Genomic DNA, 23609 nt, shown 5'->3' on the forward strand with positions numbered 1-23609 from the left:
TCACATTTCTCTTAATGAGTGAATTTTATTTGCACCACTTATTTGCGTTATTTGTAATTAAAAATGATTGAACAAATTAAACCAAATCTATATCAAACTACCATTTGGTAATCTCTTTCGCAGCCAATTTCCATGTGTGCATTGCTTCGCCCCACTGACATACATTTTTCGTTTTGTTTTGGCAAGTCACTTTTGACACCTTTTTGGCATAAGTGGCAGTTGATTAAATGAGTGAAGCTGTGATTGGTTAAACTATGGAATCGAATGTCATTAGAGTTTAAGCAACTGACAGAAGGGAGAAGCAATGCATGATGAAAAAATACTGACTGCAAAGGAGACTAAATCATGTTGCACAATCTGTTAAAAAGCAACGAGCATATATACCATTTAACATACGCTCTCAATATTTAACAGTTAGAGCCAAATTAATATTTTTGCCTTGAAACTTTGGCTCAGGGAGTGAAGGCATCAACACACACACACAGAGTTCTCACTATAGGCTATTTCCGAATTGCCTTTTGCCTCTGTGTCAAAATGAGTCTTTGTGCAAAACCATTCATATGAAAATGTGTTCTGCCTACAGGTTCATTTTCATGCAAATCAAACTAATTTTCATAAGAAAGGTTTTATGCAAGGACTCATTTTGAAACAGAGGCACAAGGTAACTCGGAAATAACCTATTGGGTTCAAAATTCTAGTAATATGCATAAATTAAATGCTGTGAAACAACTTGAATGTTGTCTTCACTCTTTGTATAGATGGCAGTCTGTAAACTTGTGCAATAACCTATGGCGTAGGTTAACTCATCAACAATTGTGCAGTAGTCAACATCATTTCAATGCTGTGATTGTAAGCATAAGTTAAGCTCTACTTAAAACCCAGTTTTGGCCATGATGCTTTACACACTGTGCTGCATGGAAAACAATAGCAACCTTGTTATCATTTAAAACAAAACAGATCATAACAGATGCACGAAAAGCATAATGGTCAATACTGGGTCTTGAAGTGATTTTTTAACCATTCTTATTCTACAATTGTTTCTTGTTATGTTGTAAAACAAACAAATGAACTGCAATACCGCCTGGATGTTGTGAATGTGCAATGCAAGAGGTAAACACACAGGTAGTAGAAGTTGTGGACAACAAGAGCTTAAAACTTACTCAACTTCATTCCACATTTTATGTTCCAAAAACTGCTTCTATGAGTCAATGTTGCTGTTATCAATGACTCTCAAACAAAGGTATTAATTAAAATGTACAACATAAAAAAAATGACTTGATGTGTACAATGCTATATATCAAAATAGGTCCATATGTCCTACAAAGTACTATGCAAAACAACCTGAACATCTGTATATTAATAACTTTACCACCTCTGGGTTACTATATGTTACAAACTATCATCCCTTTCTTGTTCTCTGTCAGTGCTCGCCAATAATTTACAAATAATATTTGATGTTCTGTCCGTCAAACGATGACAAAATTCAGGCACACATCTGAAGTGCATCAGTCTGTAACTTAAAATATTCTTGTGGCATTATTACAAGAGCACACATTTTCCCTTTTTCCCTTTCTTTTTTGCTTCTGGTGTTTTTCTGTTTATTTGCCTGACCAAGTCGTAAAAGATTTCATTGACGTTGATCTTTGATTTTGCTGATGTTTCCAGGAAGGCACTGAAATAAATACCACCCAATGATTATTAGTTACTTTTATTTCAATCTACAGTGTGGATAGATGTTCCTATTTCAAATAACAAAAAGTTTTTACTTTTTAACCATATTTAGTGAAGTGCGTTTGATCACTGATAGTAATAAAATTTGCACAATGCAAATTTCTATTTTTACTAATGATAATAATTAGACAGGGTTAATAACAATTAGGCAGGTTTAAATTCACAGCCTGCCTGAATTGAGTCCAAAACCTTCTGATGTACCAATCTTAGATTCCACGCTAAATTTCATGTAATTTCATGATGAATTTTCCTGATTACAATGAAAGAATGGTTCACAATGTACATGTATCTATAAATGAAATGGAATGAAGAATCAAATTTTCAATTCTTGGACTATCATTAAATGTATATCATCATGCCATTAACCATTGTAAACTACCAAGAAACACAGATCAAATTTCATGTAATTTCATGATGAATTTTCCTGATTACAATGAAAGAATGGTTCACAATGTACATGTATCTATAAATGAAATGGAATGAAGAATCAAATTTTCAATTCTTGGACTATCATTAAATGTATATTATCATGCCATTAACCATTGTAAACTACCAAGAAACACAGATCACAAACTATTGTAATCATTGTAATATTATTATTGATGTGACAATCTTGAAAATCCTGAAAAGTTATTGGTGTTTTTGTTTGGGAGAACACTTGTGACGTTAAACCATTGTATGAAAGATGTGGTTGAAAATCACTCTTCAAAATGATAGGAACTGAATGATAATCTCTTGACTGTTTACTTCTGGTCTTCATCTTAAGTTTAACTGTAATGGTTGTTTGACCCTGATTGTCAGTGATTGGTGTATTTAGATCCTTGCTGTTACAACTTTGAACTGTTTCCATATAGGTCAGCTTTCAATGAGTGATGCTAAATGCTTGATTAAAGGTATCCATACTTGGGAATTTCAATTCCATTGCACTGGTTTATGTTGCTAGTGTGAAGCTTTATGTGAATGGCCTCTTCAGCCCTCCATGGCAGGGCTCGAACAAAGTGCTGTCCAGTTGTCCAGGACAAGTAGATTCTCCTTCTGGGCAAGTACCTTTTCATTCTCACTTGCCCAATGGGCAAGGGATCAGGCGGTCGTCTGCCAAATAAATCATTAAAATTCAAACTGAGACTTGCCCAGGGCAAGCAAAATTCAAAAGAGATGTGTCCTAAGGGCAAGCTGGAATTTATTTTTTTTTTTTTTGAGACCTGCACGGGTCTGAAAATTGCATCTGGTCAGTAAATGTAACCTTTTCCCAGAGAGGGTAATGCCTGGTTTCATTAGCATGCACTGAAACAGCATGGGTCTGAGTACAAGCAAGCCAAAAATATGCCACCATCATTTTCAAAATTCCTTTACCCTTGCATTAAATAGATCTCCAATCTGTCGCATAGATTTTAATGCACTCATAAGGCAGCTTCCAGAATCCAATGTTACAAACTTTGAAGAAGGTGATATGATCACACTGTCTTACTCAACTTTGATGGTAAAGTCACTGGTCAGTTGTTGATCATGAAGTTGCTGTAAGCACATTACTTCGACTCAAGATAGAAACAACATCATCTACATAGTACTAAAGTTTATGATGCACAGTATGCTATAACAGCTTGTTCTTCAAACTCTTCCATATGCATATGTAGAGAGGTTGGCAATAACTGTTAGGACTAGGTTCACAATAGCTGCTTCATCTCATTGCACAAACACACCTTGAGCCATTCATATTGGAAGATGGTGAATCTCAAGAGGCTGACAAACTGTTTATCCTCACTATAAGCCAACAGGGGTGCACAGAACACTGTACATAACAGAAAGGTGTAGACTTCATGAATAAGACTCTGCTTATTTGGCGGTCACTCTACATTTTATTCTCCAAAAGCTGCTGGTAATTGCTGTTATGAATGACACCCTATGTTATGTTTTCAGATATCATATACATTAATGTACAACATAAAAAAAATATTCTAGATTAAAGTAAAAGTAGGTCCCCAAGACATTCTAAAAAATCACTCTGCGAAGCAATTAAGAAATATTGTTTATCTATCCTTTTTGAGCTGGTTAACTCGAGCTGTGTGGGCTCTCTTTCTTCTTATCTGCCAGTGGTGCTGAAATAATTTACAAATAATTTTTGATGTTTTGTCCTTTGAATGATGGTAACATTCAGGTACAAACATCAGTAGAGTATATTCAGTCTTTGATGTTAAATGTTCTAGTGGCATCATTACAATAGAACACATGAGCAACAACTGTCATTTTGTGGTTTCTTCGCTTCTGGTGTTTTTCTGTTTATTTGCCTGACCAAGTCGTAAAAGATTTCATTGACGTTGATCTTTGATTTCGCTGATGTTTCCAGGAAAGCACTGAAATAAATACCACCCACCGATTAGACAAGTAAAATCAACACGGTCTATTAACACAATTTTTTGTGCAATGTTGCTGTAAATTTTTCAAAATGTTGCAACACTTCAAGAGTAACTACATGTAGCACAATGAAGCTGTTGTTTGAATTCATTGAAAATTTGATTTTCATTCCATTTGTTGATACATTGTAAACTTACATGTAATACTTCAGTCAGGCTATATTTCTTTTACATAGCAAGAATCACAGATTTACATATCCAAGAAATAATATTACCATAAGCAGATCAATACCATTACCTTAACACAATCATTACCATTACTATTACTTTAACCATAATCAATACTATTATCATTAATTATCATAATTAATCCCATTACCTTTCCTTCAATACCACGATTTATACTATTACCATTACCCTACCATAAACATTAATACCATTACCTTTACCATAATTTATACCATTACCATTATCTTTACCATAATCACTACCATCACCATTACCTCTAAACATAGTTAATGCCATCATTACCTTTAACCTTTGCCATTAATTTTTCCATTACAGTTACTGTAATCATTACCATTAACCTTACCAATCATTACCATTACATATTTAACACCATTACCTTCACCATACCTATTACAATATTCTATTTTTACCTTAAACATAATTCACACCACTACCACAATTACTGCAGTAACCATTACAACTACCAACACTATTATGATTCTAATTAATATCACCACTATCATTACCCAAATAACTTAATATTACTGGATAACATTAACATCAACATAGAACCCTCTATTATGTGAACAGCTCCTCACACTGAACACCTCAATACTACAAGCAGTGAAATTGGCCGCAGAGAAACAAATTCATGTACATGTAATCTCTAACTCTATAATATGGAGAGCTCCATAAACTTGGTGTTGGTTATTTAATTAGATCAGCATTATCTTTATCACTGTCCACACCCATCGTTTGTTGAAAGAATGTAGGGCTGGTTGATGGGCCTAAACATTTTTGGTCCTCCTCCTTCCCTTTTCAATTGTTGATTTAAACAGTACAACTTTACCATGTGTGACAAGCTAACAGCAAGTGTATGACATGAACTGTTTCATGAAAACAAAGTTGTAGGTTTGATGTTCACAACACTATTTGTGCTGTGCACCTGTCGTGAACTTGTCAAATGAGGCAAACTTGTATTGTCCTTAGTGTGTCTTTTTGGAAACAATGGAAAAAATGCAGGGAAAAAAAAGAACACTACTGAATGTTTGGGGAGTGCATTCTACTGGAACTTGTTAATTTAATAAAAATCAGCATCACTTTTAAAAGGAGGCTCACCAGTTACTGAATTGTTTCGCTAAATTTTGTCCTTGGTCTTTTCCAACAACTCTTTCGTCTTCCAAGTCGCATTTGTTCCCAACAAGAACCATCGGCACCTGATGATGAACGTACACAATTAACCCTTTCAGTCCCAAAGTAATATCGACTGGTTTAGCCAGATGGGTGTCCAGGTGTCCTGTGGACGGCCACTTACTAAACAAAATTGTTTTAATTTTGGTATGTTGTCTTATAAATAGTTCATTTAAGCAGACCCTATAGCACATTTTGGCCACCCACTTTTCAAATCCTGGCTAAAAGCCTGAATAAAGAATTTCTTTCAATGTCAGTTCTGAAAGTCTGGCGATTTTTATCAAGAAAATATCCCCTAGTACATACAGGTGACTTTCTTTGTTCTCAATACCTGTGTGAGGCACATTGTGTTGATAATCTAGGGAAAAATACAGTCAAACCTGTACCAGCAGCCACCTCTATGGTGGCCACCTCTCTACAAAACCCCCTTTTTATTGGAAAAGGAGTAGAGGCGGCGTGGCCGAGTGGTTTAGGGTGCTGGATTTGAAATCTGGAGGTTGCTGGTTCAAATCCTCCACACTACCACTATCTGCATTTGTTCTCGGTAGCCCCGAGTTCAACTCCTCAACTGCGTAGTGTAAATAACCAACTGGTCAGGCTCCAACCAGTTGGGATTCTTAATAGTTTATGTTATATTTGAAATATTTGTTTATTTATTTACAGTGTCCCCAGTTAGCACATTTAATAGTGCTAAATACATTTGACACTTAAATAAAGTTGTTACTATTTATTTATTTAAAGGTTATGAAACTTGATCAGTACTGTGTTGTTAGTCTCTGTTTCTGTTTTATTGATATATCTTGATTGCTTTACTTAGTTGTATGCTACAATAAGCATTTTTCAAAAATAAACATGTTGCAACCTCAGAAAAAACAACAATACAAAAACAAAAGAAACCATGATAAGTTAATAAAGATGGTGAATTTTTAAGCTCGGTAATGAAATGTGAAGGTGAATTAATCAACATGACACGAGCGTGGGACAAAGAAAAATTCTGAGTCCCCGACAGGAATCGAACCCATGACCTCCCGAACACCGGGCGGGCGCTCTATCCACTGAGCTACGAGAACTCATGGAGAGCAAGGTCATTTAACTGAGTTCATATATGATAGGTGTCCTGCATGCTGCTAGGATCAACGCTATCGAATTCATCGTGGGTAGTGATAAGTTAATTCAAAAAAAAATTCACCATCTTTATTAACTTATCACTACCCACGATGAATTCGATAGCATTGATCCTAGCAGTATGCAGGACACCTATCATATATGAACTCAGTTAAATGACCTTGCTCTCCATGAGTTCTCGTAGCTCAGTGGATAGAGCGCCCGCCCGGTGTTCGGGAGGTCATGGGTTCGATTCCTGTCGGGGACTCAGAATTTTTCTTTGTCCCACGCTCACGTCATGTTGATTAATTCACCTTCACAAAAGAAACCAGTTGTCATATTACACCCCTACCTCCCCATAATGACCACCTCTCTACAACAACGACTTTCCTCTGTCCCCAGGGTGGTCCTTATGGAGAGGTTCTATTGTAAGACTACGATCACTTACATCCTCTGTGTCCTTCACTCTTAAAATTTGATCCCTCAAGTCCTGGAGGTCATTGAAGGTGGACTGTGCTGTGATTGAGTAAACCAAAACAAAGCCTTGGCCATTTTTCATGTATAAATCACGCATTGCTGTAAACTGTTCCTGTAGATTGAAAAACAATAAAATATTTAGAGTTCATTAAGTACATCAAAGGGCAAACTAGGAACACAGAGCACCCCAGAGCACCAAATTAGTTTCCTGTTACCATTCAGGACCTTAAGTAAAATTAACCTGGGATAAGCAAGAATTTTTATTTCACTTTTGTAACTTTTTGGTGAGGTTTTCTGTTTATATTGTTTGTCCTTCAGTTTTGAACTTGAATAACCTCAAACTACACAAATATAAGCAGTGAAAAACACTTTTATACAAGAAAAATTATAATGTTTCGGTTAACTTGTAACCCTGGGTTAGCATTAACTGGTTTTCAAACAATCTGGTCCTGGAATGTCAGCATCCAACTCTAAATAAACTTTCATGACATAGAGGAAATACAGTTTCTCAGTTGCCTTACAGTTGTGCAATTTCAGAACATTCTAGGACAGGGTTACAATAATTATTATTTCAGAATTATATGTAATTATTATGTCATTCTGAACTAATTATTGCAACCTGTTCTAGAATGTTCTGACAATGCTGGTTTCACAATGCTTCTGCATGTTTAACATGCTGTTGCTAAGATACTGATAGTAATGAAGTACATTTTGGAGGAGTATGGGCACCAACTGTGCCTGAAATATTATACATGAACAATAATATTGATAAAATCTCTGCTTGAAAGTAGATATCAAACATTTTAGAAGGTGACAAACAGCTGGTTATGTTTGGAATTTCAAAATTGGCACATGACAAGCATTTTGATTGTAGCTTCAAATTTTATTTAAATCTCTTGATCAACAGAACATTATTTGAGTGCAGTGACGTTAAACCTGATAAGACCTTCAACCTGATAAGACCTTCCTACAGAGAGGTGTTGCCTAAAGCTTTGATTGAAAATTAAAACAAAAGAGATTCTATTTGAGATTGCTTTTAAATGGTATATGTTTTTATTTCTGGTTCCTAATATTACATGTTTCATTTACAATTCCAATACAAATACGTGATATTTTTTAGGTAAAACAAACCACAACCTAGTAAATTTCACTGTGATGAGCCAATCATAACCTCAACTGTTCTCAACGTAAGGCTCAAGTTACTACGTGCCTAGACAAACAGTATATTTCAAAAAAAAAGAAAAAGAAAACAGAAATATATTTCAGTTGTTTATGCTCAAGGTTTACTGCCTGGGTTGGTTCCTTTTAACAAGCAGATTTTCCCACTTGCGACATCAAATCTGGAATAGTTTTTGTTTTGTTTTGGTGTGTGCATTCTGCAAATGACTGCCAGGACAGTGAGAATGGAGATTGAGAGACAACATGAAACAGAAAATGAAACAAATAATTGGGAGAAATATTATTTTAGCATCACTTTGATGTATCCAAATATATAAATATTTATTTTTCAGAAGACACTCAGAATTAGGTAATTAGACCACAGATCATGAATAATACAGAACAAAGATTAGTTTTCTAATTCTCAATTAGTTCCTATAATTACTTCACACGTAAATCTTCTCGTAAAAAAAAAACAACAACCATACGCTAATTAATGGCTATGGCCCAGAAGAAGAAAAATTATCAGCGGCTGGGTGAAATTTCTGACAGTGAATTAAATATTCAATTTTTTAAACCAAACCGAAAAGTAAATAAAATCGAGATTTGTCAAAGTCGAGCAACATTAATAGCCAACAATATTATACTACGATTAACAGAAAATTAGTCAATTCCAAAAAGTTGCTATTTGATTGCTTAACCCTGAAGAAGTGATAAATAGTAATAGGTGAAATAGAAAGTTGTAATAACTTTGGTATAGCGAGCTGTTCATTTGACAAGAAAATCTACATATAAAACATGAGCAGGAAAACCAGTTCGTGAAAATGATATAGGATTTTTCCCACCCAGTTTACCCAAAATAGTGGTGCAACTTACCGTTCCTGCTGTGTCCAATATCTCCAGCATACACTGCTGCCCGTCGACTTCTACTTGCTAAAGGAAATAAAAGATATAACGTCATGAGAAATTTGAAAGAATGTTCGAGTGAGCAAATAGGGCGCCGGTCTTGGAAGAAACTTCGACAGGTTAAACTCACTTTTCGATACGAATCTTCGATCGTTGGGTCATATTTCTCGACGAAAATTCCTTGCACAAACTGGACAGTCTGGATAAGAAAACAAGAAATAAATAAAGATGAGAAAACGATGAGATCGAAGCGAATGTTGTAGTTCAAAATATTGCTGCGTTCCTCTTTTTCCGACCGAGAGAAATCAATATACAAAATCATTTTTCGTTTCACCAACTTTTAAAGTGAAAGGAGCTAAATAACGCTATAATTACCAAAGCACTCTTGCCAACTCCTCCAGAACCAAGAACAACGAGCTTGTATTCACGCATCTTGGGTAAGAGACTTAACTTCGACACCTACGGCAACATGAACATGCATTAGACAAGACAACGCCATAGCGAAAGGTTGCAAGTCTACAACTGGCAACAGTTCGCATGCCATCGACATATCAACAGAAATCGCAACGAACAGAGAAAAGTACGACTGTTTAAGGACGTTATGTTACCTTTAAAACGCTGTAGTTGCGGTCGATTTTTCAGAAGAATACAATATACACAAGCTGGGACGCTCCTTCGCTACCTCGGAGCAATACAAACGGGTGTGTACGTCACTGCCGGACAAAAACTGTCTTATATAGCCTCGCTTTCAATCAGCTATTTTTGGCACTGACCGGGTAGTAGAACAAAGCACTTAGTCACCCTTGGACGGGCATGCGGTACTTGCAGTGGCTCTGACGTTCTCGGAACTCAGAGTAATTAAAGACATAGCTGAACAATATTTGATTACTTTTTTATATCCGATTCTTTAAAATGAATCATTTCATTTTTAAGAAGGAACTTTTCAACGCATCAAGCGAGACTTTGCGTCAAGCTAGCATTGTTCCTTTTCAAGTGGAGTTATTCAGTTTCCCAGCAACACTTGCAAACATGGAAGGAAAATGGCGTTCTTTCGAATATTCTTGTTTTGGTCTCTGGTCGGTTTACGGATTACCTGAAACCTTTCATGTGGGACCAAATTAGCCGCTCTTCTCTTTTCAAAAATAATTGTCCCTACAACTAATTGGCTACGATGGAACCAAACGAAAACAATCTATTTCGAGAGGTACAAGAGCCATCAACAAGCTGTGGTTCGGAGAAGAGGTCCTCTCGTTCTCGTGTCTGGGAAAAGGTTGTTTGGTTTACCAGAAAGGCAAAGGGAGCAAAAGACAGTAAAAATAGCTCTCCTGAAGTGCAAAAGAGCAATAATAATAATACTAGGACGAACTGTGGTGACTGTAAAACGCTTGGAGTAGGAAAATCCGATTGCAAGCAAAAAGTGCGAAAGACACGAAGTTTCAAGTATCTGAAACGACGAAAAGTAAGGCAATTTGGAGACGACTTGTGCTCAGTAGCAGTCGAAGAAGACGTTAACTTACAGGATTGCGGTACAGCAACAGGGACCTTTCATGATTTTAAGTCCGAACGACGAATATCCCGCCACGAAAGAACAACAAGCAACAACAGCCTGCTGAATGAGATCGCAAGAGGGATGAATTCGTCACAGCAAAAAGTCAAAGAAAATGTTAAAAGCGTGTTATCACTACCGTTAGATGACTTGTCATTAAACGAGGGTCCAATTTCTGACAGTTTATCTCCAAGCTTTCCTCGCGTGAGAAGGAGTGTAAGTTTCTCCGGGCCAGCTTACAACAGCTGGCCAAGGAAAAAGCGAACATATTTGAAAAGTTCAGTGGAACTCCTATCACCCCCTATGAAGCAGAAATGCGTGTCTGCGATAAGGAAAAGGGCATCGTTCAATGGATTTGACTCTTCAAAAATAAATGTAAAAAATTCTTATTTGTCACGGTTTAAAGGGGTTAAAAGCACCCCTCATTTACCACAAGGAGGCCAAATCAGGAATCAGAATGGTCTAACTATCGGTGCTATTCATTTCTACAAAAGTCCAGCTATTTTTCAAAAAGATGACACAGCTCTAAAACTTTTCCAAAGAAGGACACAGCCAAAACAAACAGATGGTGAGTCTGCAACAGGTGTCTACTGCTTAACTCATGGGTCGGTTGGGGAAAAGGATGGAGAACTATCTACCTTACTATCCAGAGAATCTGACAAGATTACCTGCGAAATTCCAGAAACAACTGAAAAACATGAGGCAAATGTTCATTCCAACTGTAGTTTCTCAAGTGAACACAACTTTGAAAGTAACTTGACTTGCAAGGAACAGATTGACAGTGCCAGTGTTAGTAGCAATTGTACGAATAACTGCATTTCTTTCCATGTCAAAAACAGCGACATGCAAAATGCTACCATCTCTGCTTTTCTGTTAGAGGGAGAATGTTCAAGTAGCTGTATAACAACCAGTCCAGTTGATTCTTCTGATGAGGATTTAGTCAAGGAGAAGCCATTACTCTCATCCAGTGCTCCTAAAGACATGACTTCAGTCCATTGTACAGAAGAAAATATTCTCACGAGAGATAGTAACATTACTTATACCATGCTGAAGTCAACGACAACTTGTGAGGATGGGCCCATAAGGAGAACCAGCAATGGATCTGTTGAAGCTATGGACATTCCAGAATGTTATGACAAAGTTCCTGACTTCCAGAGTAATGAAAGTGCAATACATCCATCAGATAGTTACCAGGAAAGCTCTCACTCTGCAAATGTTTCTGAAGTGGCATCAACTGATGACAAAATAAATGTGGCCATTTTTGGTACAACTCAGTGTAACATGCCAAGAACTGTGGCTCTTTCGTCATGCAGCTTACCATCAGTGGATGATTTAGAACTCAGTAAAGTTGATGTCACACCTTCAATTCTCAGTACCAATGACAACCTGCAAACTTTGCTGACAGGAAATGACATGATTTGGCAGAGAAAGCCGAAGGTCAATGGAACACAGTTTAAAAAGCACACTGAGGTAAAAGCTAACTGCTGTGTTTTACTTTGTTTTTTAAATTCATTGCTTTGGGAATAATGGTAGCTTTTGGGGAATGTGATGGAATCTTTGCAAGGTTTTCCCAGGCCAGGAAATGCTCAGGGGAAAAATCTTCAAGGCCATGGAAAAGTCTGGGAATTTTGTTCTGAGTAAGGAAAATTGGCATTGTAACTCCATTGGGATCTCAATGATATTTTTCCTTATTAAATGAAGTAGGCAAATTTGTTGTAAACTTATCATTCTCTTAAGACTGATCAGACTGATTGGAATGGGCTAAAGGCCATATTTCTTGGTGCTAACCAAAAAAATTATTACCTTTGATATGAGAGTATTGGGAGCCCTGGTGTTGGGCCCTTTCAGCATCCCTACAGTATCTCTTTGTATAAGCTAAGTAAAAATATTTGTCAATCATAGTGTGTAAATCAAGACTCCAATATTTCAAATGAGAATTTTTAAGTCTTTGAATAGGGACAAACAGGAAAGGAAAAAAAACATTGAATTAAATATATCTCTGAAAGAATAGAACAATATCACAATGCAGCAGCTAAGAGTATTGAAAGTGAAACACCAATATTATTAATTAAAATAATTTTGTCTTGAGACAGACAAATGAAAATTTTGAATTTTGGACAGAAAAAATTAAAGCCCTCTTTGAGGACTTCTTGAAGCAATAAATTATTTATGTTTTGTGTGTTTAGAATTTCAGTTTTCTCTACTTGATGTTCTGTTTATAGGATATTTTGCACTGGTTTAGGGAGTTCAATGATGAACAAAGGAACATATTAATCAGACGACTTCTGGTGAGCAAATTATGAAACAATTCAATGCAAGCTTAAAATAGCTTACATTTAATTAACATTAATTGGAACTCAATCAGATAAAGGATGTTGATATACCTTTTACCACAAGACTGTAAATGAGTGTTCATCATGAGTAGTGTTAAAACAATCTATTTTTTGCAGTGTCCTCATGTTGTTGTTTGATGTTTGATGTAATTTTATGCCACAATGTTATAATTTGTACGTAATAATTTGTAGTTGTAGCTTGAATGGCTTTCAGATCTAACATGGCCTGCGTTGCAGATGCTACCAACAACCAAAATGAGGAAATTTCCATCTGCGGTGCAGGCTAATCTAACAATGCTAGACAGTTAAATTAGATTTTATTAATTACTTTGTATACATGTGATTTGTAGGTACATTCCATTAACAGCTAATTATACCAGCTTAAAACCAGAGATTATTTAACATAATTCAAATAAAATGTAAGACCTTGTGGATGTTATTTGTGTCACTGTAAATGTTAATCTGTTTATCATAAGGAAGTGATTGGTCCAATTACTTGAATATATTTGTCCACTTTGTCTTGTTATTGTTGTAGTGAATTGGTGTGTGGAATGTTTGTGATAGATTGTATGGCCTGTGAGTGTAATGAGAATTAATTTGAATTGCTAATGTAATTATTGCTAATAACTGTTTCTATCATATGTTAATATGGCTAATTAGCAATAATGTCAGCTTAACACATGTAGATCAGATTATCATTAAAAATTGACCTACTTTCTCCCATCATAACTTTCATCTGTTTATGACCTGACAGTGTTAATCAGAGATTATTAGTACTAATATTATTTTACTTTGCCCTGTTATTGTTTTCTGGTGTTGTTCTTTTTTACTTGAAAAAATAATTGTGATTTTGGGCCATCGGATTATTTTTATGATATTTCTTGTGAAAGTTTGTATGGCCTGTAATCTGTTTATCATGAACAGTGATAAGTACAAAATATATTTTTTTACTTTCTCACTATTTTTTGCTACAATATTGTTGTTTTTTTGTATGTTAAAAAAATATGTTATTGTAGGTTATGTAATACAATAATTGATTTGTGTGTACTTACTTGTAACAGATTGCACGTCCTGTACATAGATATAGCTTTTTTTTTTATTTGCATTTTTGCTGTTTGTGTGAAAATGTAATGAACTGCTAAATCTGTTCATTTACTTAGCTCAAATTAATTAACAGTGTAATAGCTCAGACTGAAAAATTTATGTATAAGAATTCAAACAGTTAGATCTTGTTGACATACCTAAAATGTCCCACTGTCACAGTGTTAAGTCAATTTTGTTTTTTACTTTATCCTTATGTTGTTTGCCACAGGGTAGCTGTTTCTTTTTTTACAGCTAGAGAAAATATAATTTTAGGCTATGTAATATTATATTTATTTGTACTTAATTACTTGTGACTGATTGATTACATGGCCTGTAAATCTAATTATAGTAGTACACGTGTATTAAATTTATTTATATTTTATTACCGCTTGACTGTTTTTATTGTATGTAAATGCAATTAACTAGCCATGCATGTGAAAAATAGAAACAAATAAACAGTTATAGTTAACAGTTATAGTCAACACCAATTATTGTTTTCAGCAACAACAAAAATAGAACTCAAAACAAAAATATTTATTATGAACAGTACAGGTAGCAAGCTCACTAGGTGATCTGTGGTGGTCAAGATTTTTGGAGTTTTGAGTTACTTTGCAGAAAAAACCAAAACTGCTGCTCTTATTGGGATTAATAAGCCAGTATAAATCTGTGTAAGTTCCAATCCAACATTAAACTTAGCCATGTCAGCATGAAAGAAGCCCACGTATTTATTAGTTAAAAAAGAAAACATGTATCATGTTTCTATCGCATTATAGAAACACGAGTGGAAGTTTGGGAGAACGAGAAATCCTGTGGAACATGAGCCAATGGGTGAGGGTTTCTACAGCTTTTTTAAGATCTCCTGAACTTTTACAAGTGTTTCTGTAACTCGATAGAAACACAGGAAATTCCGCGACAAAAAGAAAAGAAAACTAGCCATATACTTTGATCATCAAAATGTAAATTCTCTTTGCTCATGCCATCATTTGGTCAACAGCTCATGCAAGTTCCAATTAGTTAACCAATTAGCATGTGCATTTTTGGGGGGCTGTTTTCTAATTCTTTTAGCCAATCTTTTCCAGAACACTTTGTATATGTTGAGTTGTTAAAGTGTTTGTTTCCATTGCAATTACAGGATGAATGTGAGTTACCCCAGATGCATATGCTGTCTGTTGCAATGGAACCCGTGCTTCACAAAAGCTGTCCGCCAAACTGCCAGGATATGTTAGCGTGGTTACCAAACCATGTTGCGTTACATGTTCTGTCCTTTCTTGATTCGGGTACAACATACAATGTTTATTCATAATTTCCACCATATAGGCAAGATACAAAGCTTGTTCCATTTATGATTCTGTTCCTTTCAGTGAGTTTGTGCCGCTGTAGTCAAGTCAATCAGACATGGAACAATCTAGCTAACAGTACTTCCTTGTGGCAGAATCTCTGCAGGTAGGTACTGTAAATTGGTACTACAAAAGTGCTTTTATTCATGGTGGTGTTATGCAAGGCAAGTTATGAGACTTGTTTAACTTATATTGACCCACACAACCCAAACTTATCTTGATTCTTGTCAAATGGTGATCTAGAGCTAATATTAAAACATTTGTCCAGGATGACACCTTTAGGGCAAGGTGTAGGTTGAATTACATTCTATAAAGAGGCAAATCTACTAGGTACCAGCTAAGCCAGTAACTTTTAAATCAAAACCTGGCCAAACCAAAGTTCATTTTCTCTTACAAATTACAAAGAGTTAGAAAATAAATAAAATAGTACTACAATAATAAATATAGAGACTGAAATAGGAATCTGCAGTGCCACATTACATGGAAAAGCTCTTCATCAATGTGGAACTGGACTTAAGAGGTGTTAGTTTTTGAAGAGGGATGAAAATCAGAGAACTTGGAGAGGAAGCCTCGGAGCAATATGAGAACCAACAATAAACACAACCCACTTATAACGCTGAGTCCAGGATTCAACCCAGGCCACTTTGGTGGAAGGCGAGCCCTCTATACACTGTGCCATCCCCGCTTCCCTGAGTAAACTACAAGATGGCATAAAACTTTCCAATGAGTAATTTTTTTCTTCTTGATGATCAGACGCCCTAACTGGCAATTGTCAAGAATTGGAGAGGAGAAGGAAAGAAAGAAGTACACTTTGGAAGATGGAACAGTGCAGGTGTGAAAGGAATTTTCATCAAATCCTCTGCGCCAGGTCATTCAAAGCCTGATTAAGCTAACCCAAGATTGTCAGTTTTGCAGTTTTTAATTTTTCAATGAAGTTTTCTGTTTATTTTGTGTGTCCTTCAGTTTTAAATTTGAATAGATTTCTCAAACTACACAAAACATAAGTTGTGAAAAACTTTTATGCAAGAAACCAGTTTTTGAACGATCTGGCCCAGATTAAGAATAGCTAAACAGTAGGGGTGACAAAAGGTGAGAATCTGAGACTCGGTAAAATCTGAGACTGCAACTTAAATGAGACAGAAACAAAAACATAAAAGTGTGACTTCATGACTTGTCACAAAGGATTATAAGATTTCAAAATCTGATTAAATGTATGCAAAACTCATGATTTTCTAGATAACATTTTGCAACCTTATATACTGTCTCTTCCGCATACCTTACAAATCTATTGTTTTAATAAGGGCTGGGCACCAGACAAATTGACCAGCTGTGAGGATGACTTTGCCCACCTGGTGTGACCACATTGAGGAAAATTCTTCTTTTAAAGAAGTTCAGTTCAAATTTTTTTGCCCTGCTGTAAAACCCAGTTGACCTCCTACTGAAAATGCAAATCCTAATTGCCTTCATCTTTGTGTCAGTCTATAATGCTTCACAAGGTAAAAATTAGAATCATTACCATATGTTTAGCTTTTATTAGTTTGTGCAACTAGTGAAAATTGCACTGAAAATACCTATTACTTGGTGGTGTGCATGTATTGTATTACTTGTTGAGCAAACATATCATTATATTTTCAGTGGAAGAGGATGTTTGCATCAAGATTCCTTTTGCATCAGAACTGGTTGAAAGGAAAATGTGATGTGAGAACATTTGAAGGGCACACGCAAGGTAAATATTTTTTCAGAGTTTTAATTTAAAACTACTTCAGTCTCCTTAACATACAGTACTTCCCATCCTCAACTTGTGAGCATCATAGGAGTGAAAGACTCTTTGGAAAGTTGGACTGTATCATTTAAGAAATAGAAAACATGTACCATGTTTCTATCGAGTTATAGAAACACAAGTGGAAGTTTGGGAGAACGAGAAATGCTGTGGGAACACGTGCCACAGGCGAGTGTTTCAACAGCTTTTTCAAGTTCTGCCAAACTTTCACGAGTGTTTCTATAACTCGATAGAAACATGGAGAACATGTTTTCTATTTCTTTTAGAAAACACCACGACGAAAAAAGGAAAACAACTTGTTTACTTTGTTCATCAAAATGTTAATTCTCTGTGCACATGCCATCATTACATCAACAGCTCGTGCTAGTTCTGTGTTTCCACTGAGTTATAGAAACACGATTTTTAACCAATCAGTGCGCGTATTTTCCTAGGACTGTTTTCTAAAAGTCAATGGTTGATGGTCAGCAGCTCTGTCAGTAAGCTGTCAGGCAAATGACTGGGCCTACTGTACTTAAATTTTGGGGCTCCTGACACTAAAACAGAGAAAAGTCTTCCCCCCTCCCCCACCTAACTCTTCCTTTTCATGTGTTTAAATGATAACAAACGTTATTCTTCAGGTATCTCATGTGTTCAGTTTGATGATACAAGGATTGCGAGTGGTTCATATGACAAGACTATACGAGTGTGGGATATTAGGAGTGGGGACTGTGATGCCGTGCTGACTCTAGCTGGCCACTCTGGTACAGTGCGATGTCTCAATCTGAACGGCAATCGACTGGTTAGTGGTTCTGTGGATCGATCAATAAAGGTATGTGTAGTATTTGAGTGTCATGTTAAAACAATGGTTTCCTCTAAGTAAGGACACAAAATTCGACTTCAGTAAAATTAAATAAAGTAATAATATTTTGTTATTATAATAAGCTCAAACTAAAATTTAAAGATTAAAATTTCCTCCCCCTCCAAAATTTTTCAACAGAAGTGACAACTATATTCATTGGTAAAAAATGATAACTATTTACAGTGCTAAAAAAGGCACAAAATTAAAAAAATAAAAACAGTTCTTGTTTTGGTTGCACTTTCCTTCCTCCTGACTTGCATTTGACCTTTTTACTTCTAGGGTCCATCCTCTATTATCTAATTAATCTGATAACCTGTCACTTCGTTTTTCATTCTTTTCCCACCCAATTTTCTATTATAATTTATTAATAAAAACAGTTGTAATAAGATCTTCATAGACTGGCCCACCTAGACTAGCACTAGCTATTTGCAGGCCAGTATAACTGTAATAAGTAATGTAAATTGGAAAAAAGATCAAGATTGAGTGATTGAGTCTATGTCAGTACATGTCGTTTTAATTACGGAGTTGTTTTTCAGGTGTGGGACTTATCATTTGAGTCGTATTGGAGTGGCGCTTCATGTAAGGTCACCATGGTGGGCCATATGCACACAGTACGCTGTCTCCAGGTAAACTATGGTCTAGTTCAATATTATCTAATGCAGCAGTTCTTTAGTTTTAGCAAAGGAAGACATTGGTATAAATAACAATATTTATACCTCATTATTTTGTACTTAAAGGTTGATGACAAGAAGGTAGTTAGTGGATCTTATGATAAAACCCTCAAAGTCTGGGACATCAAAACTGGGAATTGTCAGCTAACTCTCAGGTATTCCAGAAATTTTTAGTAACCTTCAATAATGATATTATGTATTATTGAAATTTTACAATTATATTTCGATATCTGTTTTCAAATGTTTCACCCTCCTATTCACCACTTATAGTATTGTGCATAGAGTTTATTTATGTATACAGAAGTTTGTGTAGTGTTAAGGTCTGGGTGAGGGTAGTTCTGACCAAAAATGTTGTTGCTGACTGAAGTTTTGACAACCTGAGTCATCTTCAGAGTCAAGTAGACAGTGTTTGTCAGTCAATGGTGTTGCAAGTTGTTCAGATCAAAAAGATGTTAATATGTACAGTTCCAGGAAATATCCATACCCATCCCAGTGAAGGTGAATGGAAATTCCAAGGGGGAGGTGGGTTTTAAAAACCCAAATTTTTAATAGAAAGTATGTTGATAAGCCATAATTTCCAGAGGGGTTGGGGGGGAGTTCAAATTTAAAAACCTTCTATGGGAGGGGTATGGATATTTTCCAAAACAACACAATATATTAAATTTGTCAATTATCATAATTATTTAGGGGCCATAATGCTGCTGTCCTGTGTGTTCAGTTTGATGATAGAAAAATTGTCTCTGGGTCATATGACAAGACTATTAAGGTAACCAGATAACATGACACTAAATGATAGTGAATAAGAAAGTTGGTTGCAAGCTATTTGTACAAGATTACTGACAAGTCTTAATGTACATTCATTCCTCAGCTCAAGAGATTTGTGATGTTGTATGGGAAAAATTCCATTTTGGCAATAACTACAGAAATTCCGGCACACTCACTGGCTAATTTTCATTGTCATTAAGGGAACAGAAACACAAATTTATAATTTTGTCCCTTCTGCCTTTTCGTTGCGTGTTGTATTTTCAACTTTCTTCTCGGTGTTTGGAAATGTTTGGAAATGTGGTCAAACACGGTCTTTCATGTTTGATATATTACATGAAAAACTGAGATCAATTAGCTAAATTGATGACAAAGCTTTTGAACAAGCTTTTGTTTATTTTTTACTCAATATGACATTGTGGTATTCTGTAAAACAGGTGTGGAGTCTGACAGAGGGATCATGTTTGATGACACTGACAGGCCATCATGACGCTGTCACCTGTTTGAATTTAACATTTGATAGCAGAAAAGTCATTAGTGGCTCTCTGGATCATAATCTGAAATTCTGGGATCTGTTAAATGGAAAGGTAAGTACAGACTAACATGCTGCTTATTTGTTTTGAAACTAGCTCTCTACTGCAATGAGCTTCACCTTGGGGAACATTGAGGGTTGAAGGGAAACAAAACTTGTTGTTTCTCCCAGGGCCACTCATTAAGTGTTTTGCTATACCTTCAAATTCAAAAATAAAACAATCTGTTAGAAAAAAGAGTTGCTTGACACTGGCTGGTGCACAGAGTATCTGCGGTTTCAAGGTGCACAACCTGATCACTTGCGAGCTGAAAGTTCAAGTTGTTGTTTTCCTAAAAACTTTGTGATTTTTCACACGTTTGAGTTGGGAGGTATTGATCTCTCTTGACTAAGTGCAACTTGTGATTTGTTCTAGTGCATTGGTACATTAGATTGGATCAGATCTGAGGGTCATACTGGTGTCATCAGGTAAGTAAATACCATGTGTTTAGCTTGTTCTTGTTTCTCATGTTATTTGCGATATTGTTCTGAATAAAGAAAAAAATATGCACCAAAATAAAATGCAAGTATGTTTGTGTTCACTTGTCAGATGTCTTCAGACAGACAGCTGGAGGATAGTGAGTGCTGGAGATGACAAGACACTCAAGGTAAGATTACTGGGGTGTTAAGTTAGGCTGATTGTAGGTGTAGTGCAAATGACTTGACAACACAATTCAGATAAAGTTCTCCAAGTTGTATTGAACACAACAGAACAAGTGCACAACATGAATGACTATCTCCAATGTGACCTACCCTCCTAAGCACGTAGGCTTAAGAAATAATTTATGCAAGGTCTCAAGACCTATCATTACATGGGGGTCATCAGTGAGGTTGTTTAATTCTCACACCACAAGCATTTCATTTCTAGCTTTTGCCTCTTACTTAGAGTTTCCTACCTCTTAATGCTTTGTCTATTGTAAAATGTATGAAATGTTGAAAAAATCTCCAATGCCTTGGTGTAAGAAAAATTAAGAGAGCACAAAGGTTCCTCACCATGAAATCCTGGATGCCCACGGTGTTTTTTCTTTTTTTTTCGGCCACGTACAAAATATCCTTTAAATGGAAGGAAACCTGAAAATAATAGTTTACTAAGATAGAAAAACACAAAGAGATAACAATAAACCATAAAGGAACAAGGATGGTTGAGGATGGCGAAAATTGACACGGATTGCAAACAACGAATTTGAAAAATTTAGGCTAAACTTTTCAAAATGTGCAAACCGTGACTGAGCTCCTTTAAGCTTATATGAAAGAAACTACTAAGTTTTTCTAGTTGCCAAAAGGAAAAAGTTAGTTACCTGCAGCACCTGAACGCTTCTAGATCCCAGTCCTGATCTCCCTTCTTTCCATCCTTCAACATCTTAAAAATCGTACTCTCTGCCCTTTCCCCTAGAGTTTCAACCCCATTATTTACTGGTGCCCCCCTCCCCCCATCTGTGTGCAGAACAAAGTCTTCAAGACTAATTTAAGTAAGCTTTACTTTCAATGCCTCAGACTGTCATTATTGGTTAGATTTATTGGTTGTAAGATTTACTGCGTATCGTTAGCAAGAACCAGTCCTAGAAGTAGTAATAGTAAAAAGTAAATGATCCTTGTCAAAGTTTGATTTTTTTCATGAAGTCCGTAATTGGACTTGACAGGACTTTCAAAGACAAATTCTCCCATCCCCCCTAAAAAAAATTATTAGAACTCTGCTGCTTTCATGGGCTGAATACCCATAATAAATTTCCCAAAGTATGAATAATTTAAGAGTGATCCTAATCCCTAATTTTTTTTTGTTATTTTGCTATTAATTTGAAACAGATGTGGAGCTTGGAAAGTGGGCAGCGTTTGCTGACTCTACGCTGTCACACAGATGGCGTGACGTGTCTACAGTTTAATGACTACAGCATAGTCTCAGGGTCATATGACAAAACTGTGAAGTTGTGGGACTTCAGTCCGTCACATGAATTTTTGACTCCTGGCTAAGCTAAGCTATCAACAGGGTGGCAAGCGGAGTCATTCATGACTGCTGGCAGTCGGTCACCAGCACTAATGACTGGATGTCATCAAAATACCCCCTCCCCCCCCCCCCCACCCCCTCCCCAGTGTCTCTCCAACTAGACCATTAGGAAGAAGTCAAAGCGGCCATCTTGAAGGGCACGACTACGTAGGAAATAGGATATGGGGGATGGGGTGCATCTACTGCCCTGCCCTCCACCCCCTGAGTATTTTTTTTTAAATTCCATTCAAGATTGTGGATCCATGATCTTATCTTGAGTTCTTTACTTGTGGGTTCCAAATTGATGATTTTGAAAAAAATGTATTCAATAGTGAAATCACAGTTACATATTAACAAAGGATAATTAGACCTCATTATGCTGATTTGAAATCTATGTGCACTTGATTTCATTCGACAAAGGTATGATTTGCAATTCGTACTCTGCATTAGAATATCTTTTAAGTTCATATTTGGTTATTGATCCATTCTGCGCCTCTGCACCCTTAAAGCTGTTTGCGTATCTCTCAAGCTTCCGTACGCCAGCTACATAGTGTAAACGAGCTTAAGGCTAATTGATCTGAGTAACAAAACCTAATAACGTTCCTCTATGGCTTTTTGTGTGTTTTCTGTTGTTCAATCATTTAAAACCATTATTTAGAATTACCAAAAAGAGTATGACCAGGTGATGATCAGCCCTTTCTAATTAAAATACTTACTCTGATCTTTGCACTGGTTAATTACGTAACTGAAAATGTCTTGTCTTTTGTGACATACGTATCATAAATGATTAAAGTTCTAGTTTAAATTGCAGACTAATCCTGTTATAGGGACACCCACTTCCGTATCATCATACAGATACCTTGTCATGCTGTCTGGGGTTTCAGGGCCAGGTACCAGGCGAAGACTGTGAGGTCGATTTTGCCTGCCTGGTTTGACCATATAGCGAAACGTTTTTCTTAATAAGAAGTCAAGTTTAAAAAGTGTTGTCTATAGCTACTTGCAAAAACCAATTGTCTTCCTGCTTATTGAAACCCCTGAATCTATTTATAGACCATGCTATGCTTTCTCTTTAGCATGTATATTTTCTGTAGTGTTCATATCAACTGTCTGTAATTGTTATTTACCATGCTGGGTTGCAGCGTAGTTAGACTGCAGTAATTATTGTGACGTCTGTCGAAACAGGGTCTGATTGACTCCAGAACAAGAGCCAAGCGAAGAAATGGGCTTCATAGTTGAATCTTGGGTTAGGTTACCATGATTGATTGTTGGTTCTATTTTTTATGGTAATTCGACAACGTTACAACACACACACAAATGCATGAATTGCATATGTGATAGAATACTCTTATCTAGCAGTGTCTCCTTGTGATTGCTGATTCCTGCTACTTATCCCTTTCCCAAGATTATTCAAGGTTTATTTTAAACATGTTGAGATTCCAACCCATAAGATGGAAAATATGGAATAATGTTTAGACTATTTAGGGCCACAGTTGATATCCCTCGGCTTCTAGGGGTGTCTGGGAGGATGCCTTACGTCCCCTAGAAATTTGCCAACTCGGGTACC

The 23609-nt window shown here is 36.2% G+C and overlaps 2 protein-coding genes and 1 long non-coding RNA gene across 4 annotated transcripts; 1 reads left to right on the forward strand and 2 right to left on the reverse strand.

Annotated features, from left to right (window-relative positions):
- Positions 1–5: 5 nt before the first annotated feature.
- On the reverse strand, positions 6–9884 carry LOC110049718 (ras-related protein Rap-1A). 2 transcript variants are annotated; one of them, XM_020755529.2, is made up of 7 exons: positions 9755–9884; positions 9522–9605; positions 9277–9345; positions 9117–9173; positions 7054–7194; positions 5430–5527; positions 6–1672 (listed from the first exon to the last, which is right to left on the reverse strand). In XM_020755529.2, the coding sequence occupies exons 2-7, from the start codon at positions 9576–9578 to the stop codon at positions 1540–1542; spliced, it is 555 nt and encodes a 184-aa protein (XP_020611188.1). In that variant the 5' UTR covers positions 9579–9605; positions 9755–9884; the 3' UTR covers positions 6–1539. The 2 variants fall into 2 exon arrangements, with proteins under 2 accessions (XP_020611188.1, XP_020611187.1); XM_020755528.2 differs by lacking the exon at positions 6–1672 and adding an exon at positions 3565–4082.
- LOC149101425 (uncharacterized) lies at positions 1570–3573 on the reverse strand. Its single transcript, XR_016203131.1, has 2 exons — positions 3432–3573; positions 1570–2823 (listed from the first exon to the last, which is right to left on the reverse strand). It is a non-coding gene; the product is annotated as an uncharacterized LOC149101425 (long non-coding RNA).
- A 58-nt stretch (positions 9885–9942) lies between the features above and the next one.
- Positions 9943–22850, forward strand: LOC110049717 (uncharacterized). Its single transcript, XM_089276275.1, has 14 exons — positions 9943–12162; positions 12915–12980; positions 15241–15385; positions 15470–15551; positions 16199–16277; positions 17081–17171; positions 17843–18033; positions 18600–18689; positions 18801–18889; positions 19422–19500; positions 19934–20083; positions 20441–20493; positions 20615–20672; positions 21868–22850. The coding sequence occupies exons 1-14, from the start codon at positions 10318–10320 to the stop codon at positions 22030–22032; spliced, it is 3183 nt and encodes a 1060-aa protein (XP_089132401.1). The 5' UTR covers positions 9943–10317; the 3' UTR covers positions 22033–22850.
- The last annotated feature ends 759 nt before the right edge of the window (positions 22851–23609 follow it).

The sequence above is a fragment of the Orbicella faveolata genome, unplaced genomic scaffold (assembly GCF_042242905.1).
Source record: "Orbicella faveolata isolate gen_17 unplaced genomic scaffold, um_ofav_v1 contig_4, whole genome shotgun sequence".
NCBI classification, from domain to species: domain Eukaryota; kingdom Metazoa; phylum Cnidaria; class Anthozoa; order Scleractinia; family Merulinidae; genus Orbicella; species Orbicella faveolata.

What these genes read in the sequence shown, in the direction of transcription:
- LOC110049718 (XM_020755528.2), bottom strand. Translation starts at nt 9,578, where the DNA reads ATGCGTGAATACAAGCTCGTTGTTCTTGGTTCTGGAGGAGTTGGCAAG. An exon ending in TCGAAGATTCGTATCGAAAA is followed by an intron (nt 9,174 to 9,276) that starts GTGAGTTTAACC and finishes TATTTCCTTTAG; the next exon opens with CAAGTAGAAGTCGACGGGCA. An exon ending in TATTGGACACAGCAGGAACG is followed by an intron (nt 7,195 to 9,116) that starts GTAAGTTGCACC and finishes TTCAATCTACAG; the next exon opens with GAACAGTTTACAGCAATGCG.
- LOC110049717 (XM_089276275.1), top strand. Translation starts at nt 10,318, where the DNA reads ATGGAACCAAACGAAAACAATCTATTTCGAGAGGTACAAGAGCCATCA. An exon ending in AGTTTAAAAAGCACACTGAG is followed by an intron (nt 12,163 to 12,914) that starts GTAAAAGCTAAC and finishes TTCTGTTTATAG; the next exon opens with GATATTTTGCACTGGTTTAG. An exon ending in ATTTGAAGGGCACACGCAAG is followed by an intron (nt 17,172 to 17,842) that starts GTAAATATTTTT and finishes GTTATTCTTCAG; the next exon opens with GTATCTCATGTGTTCAGTTT.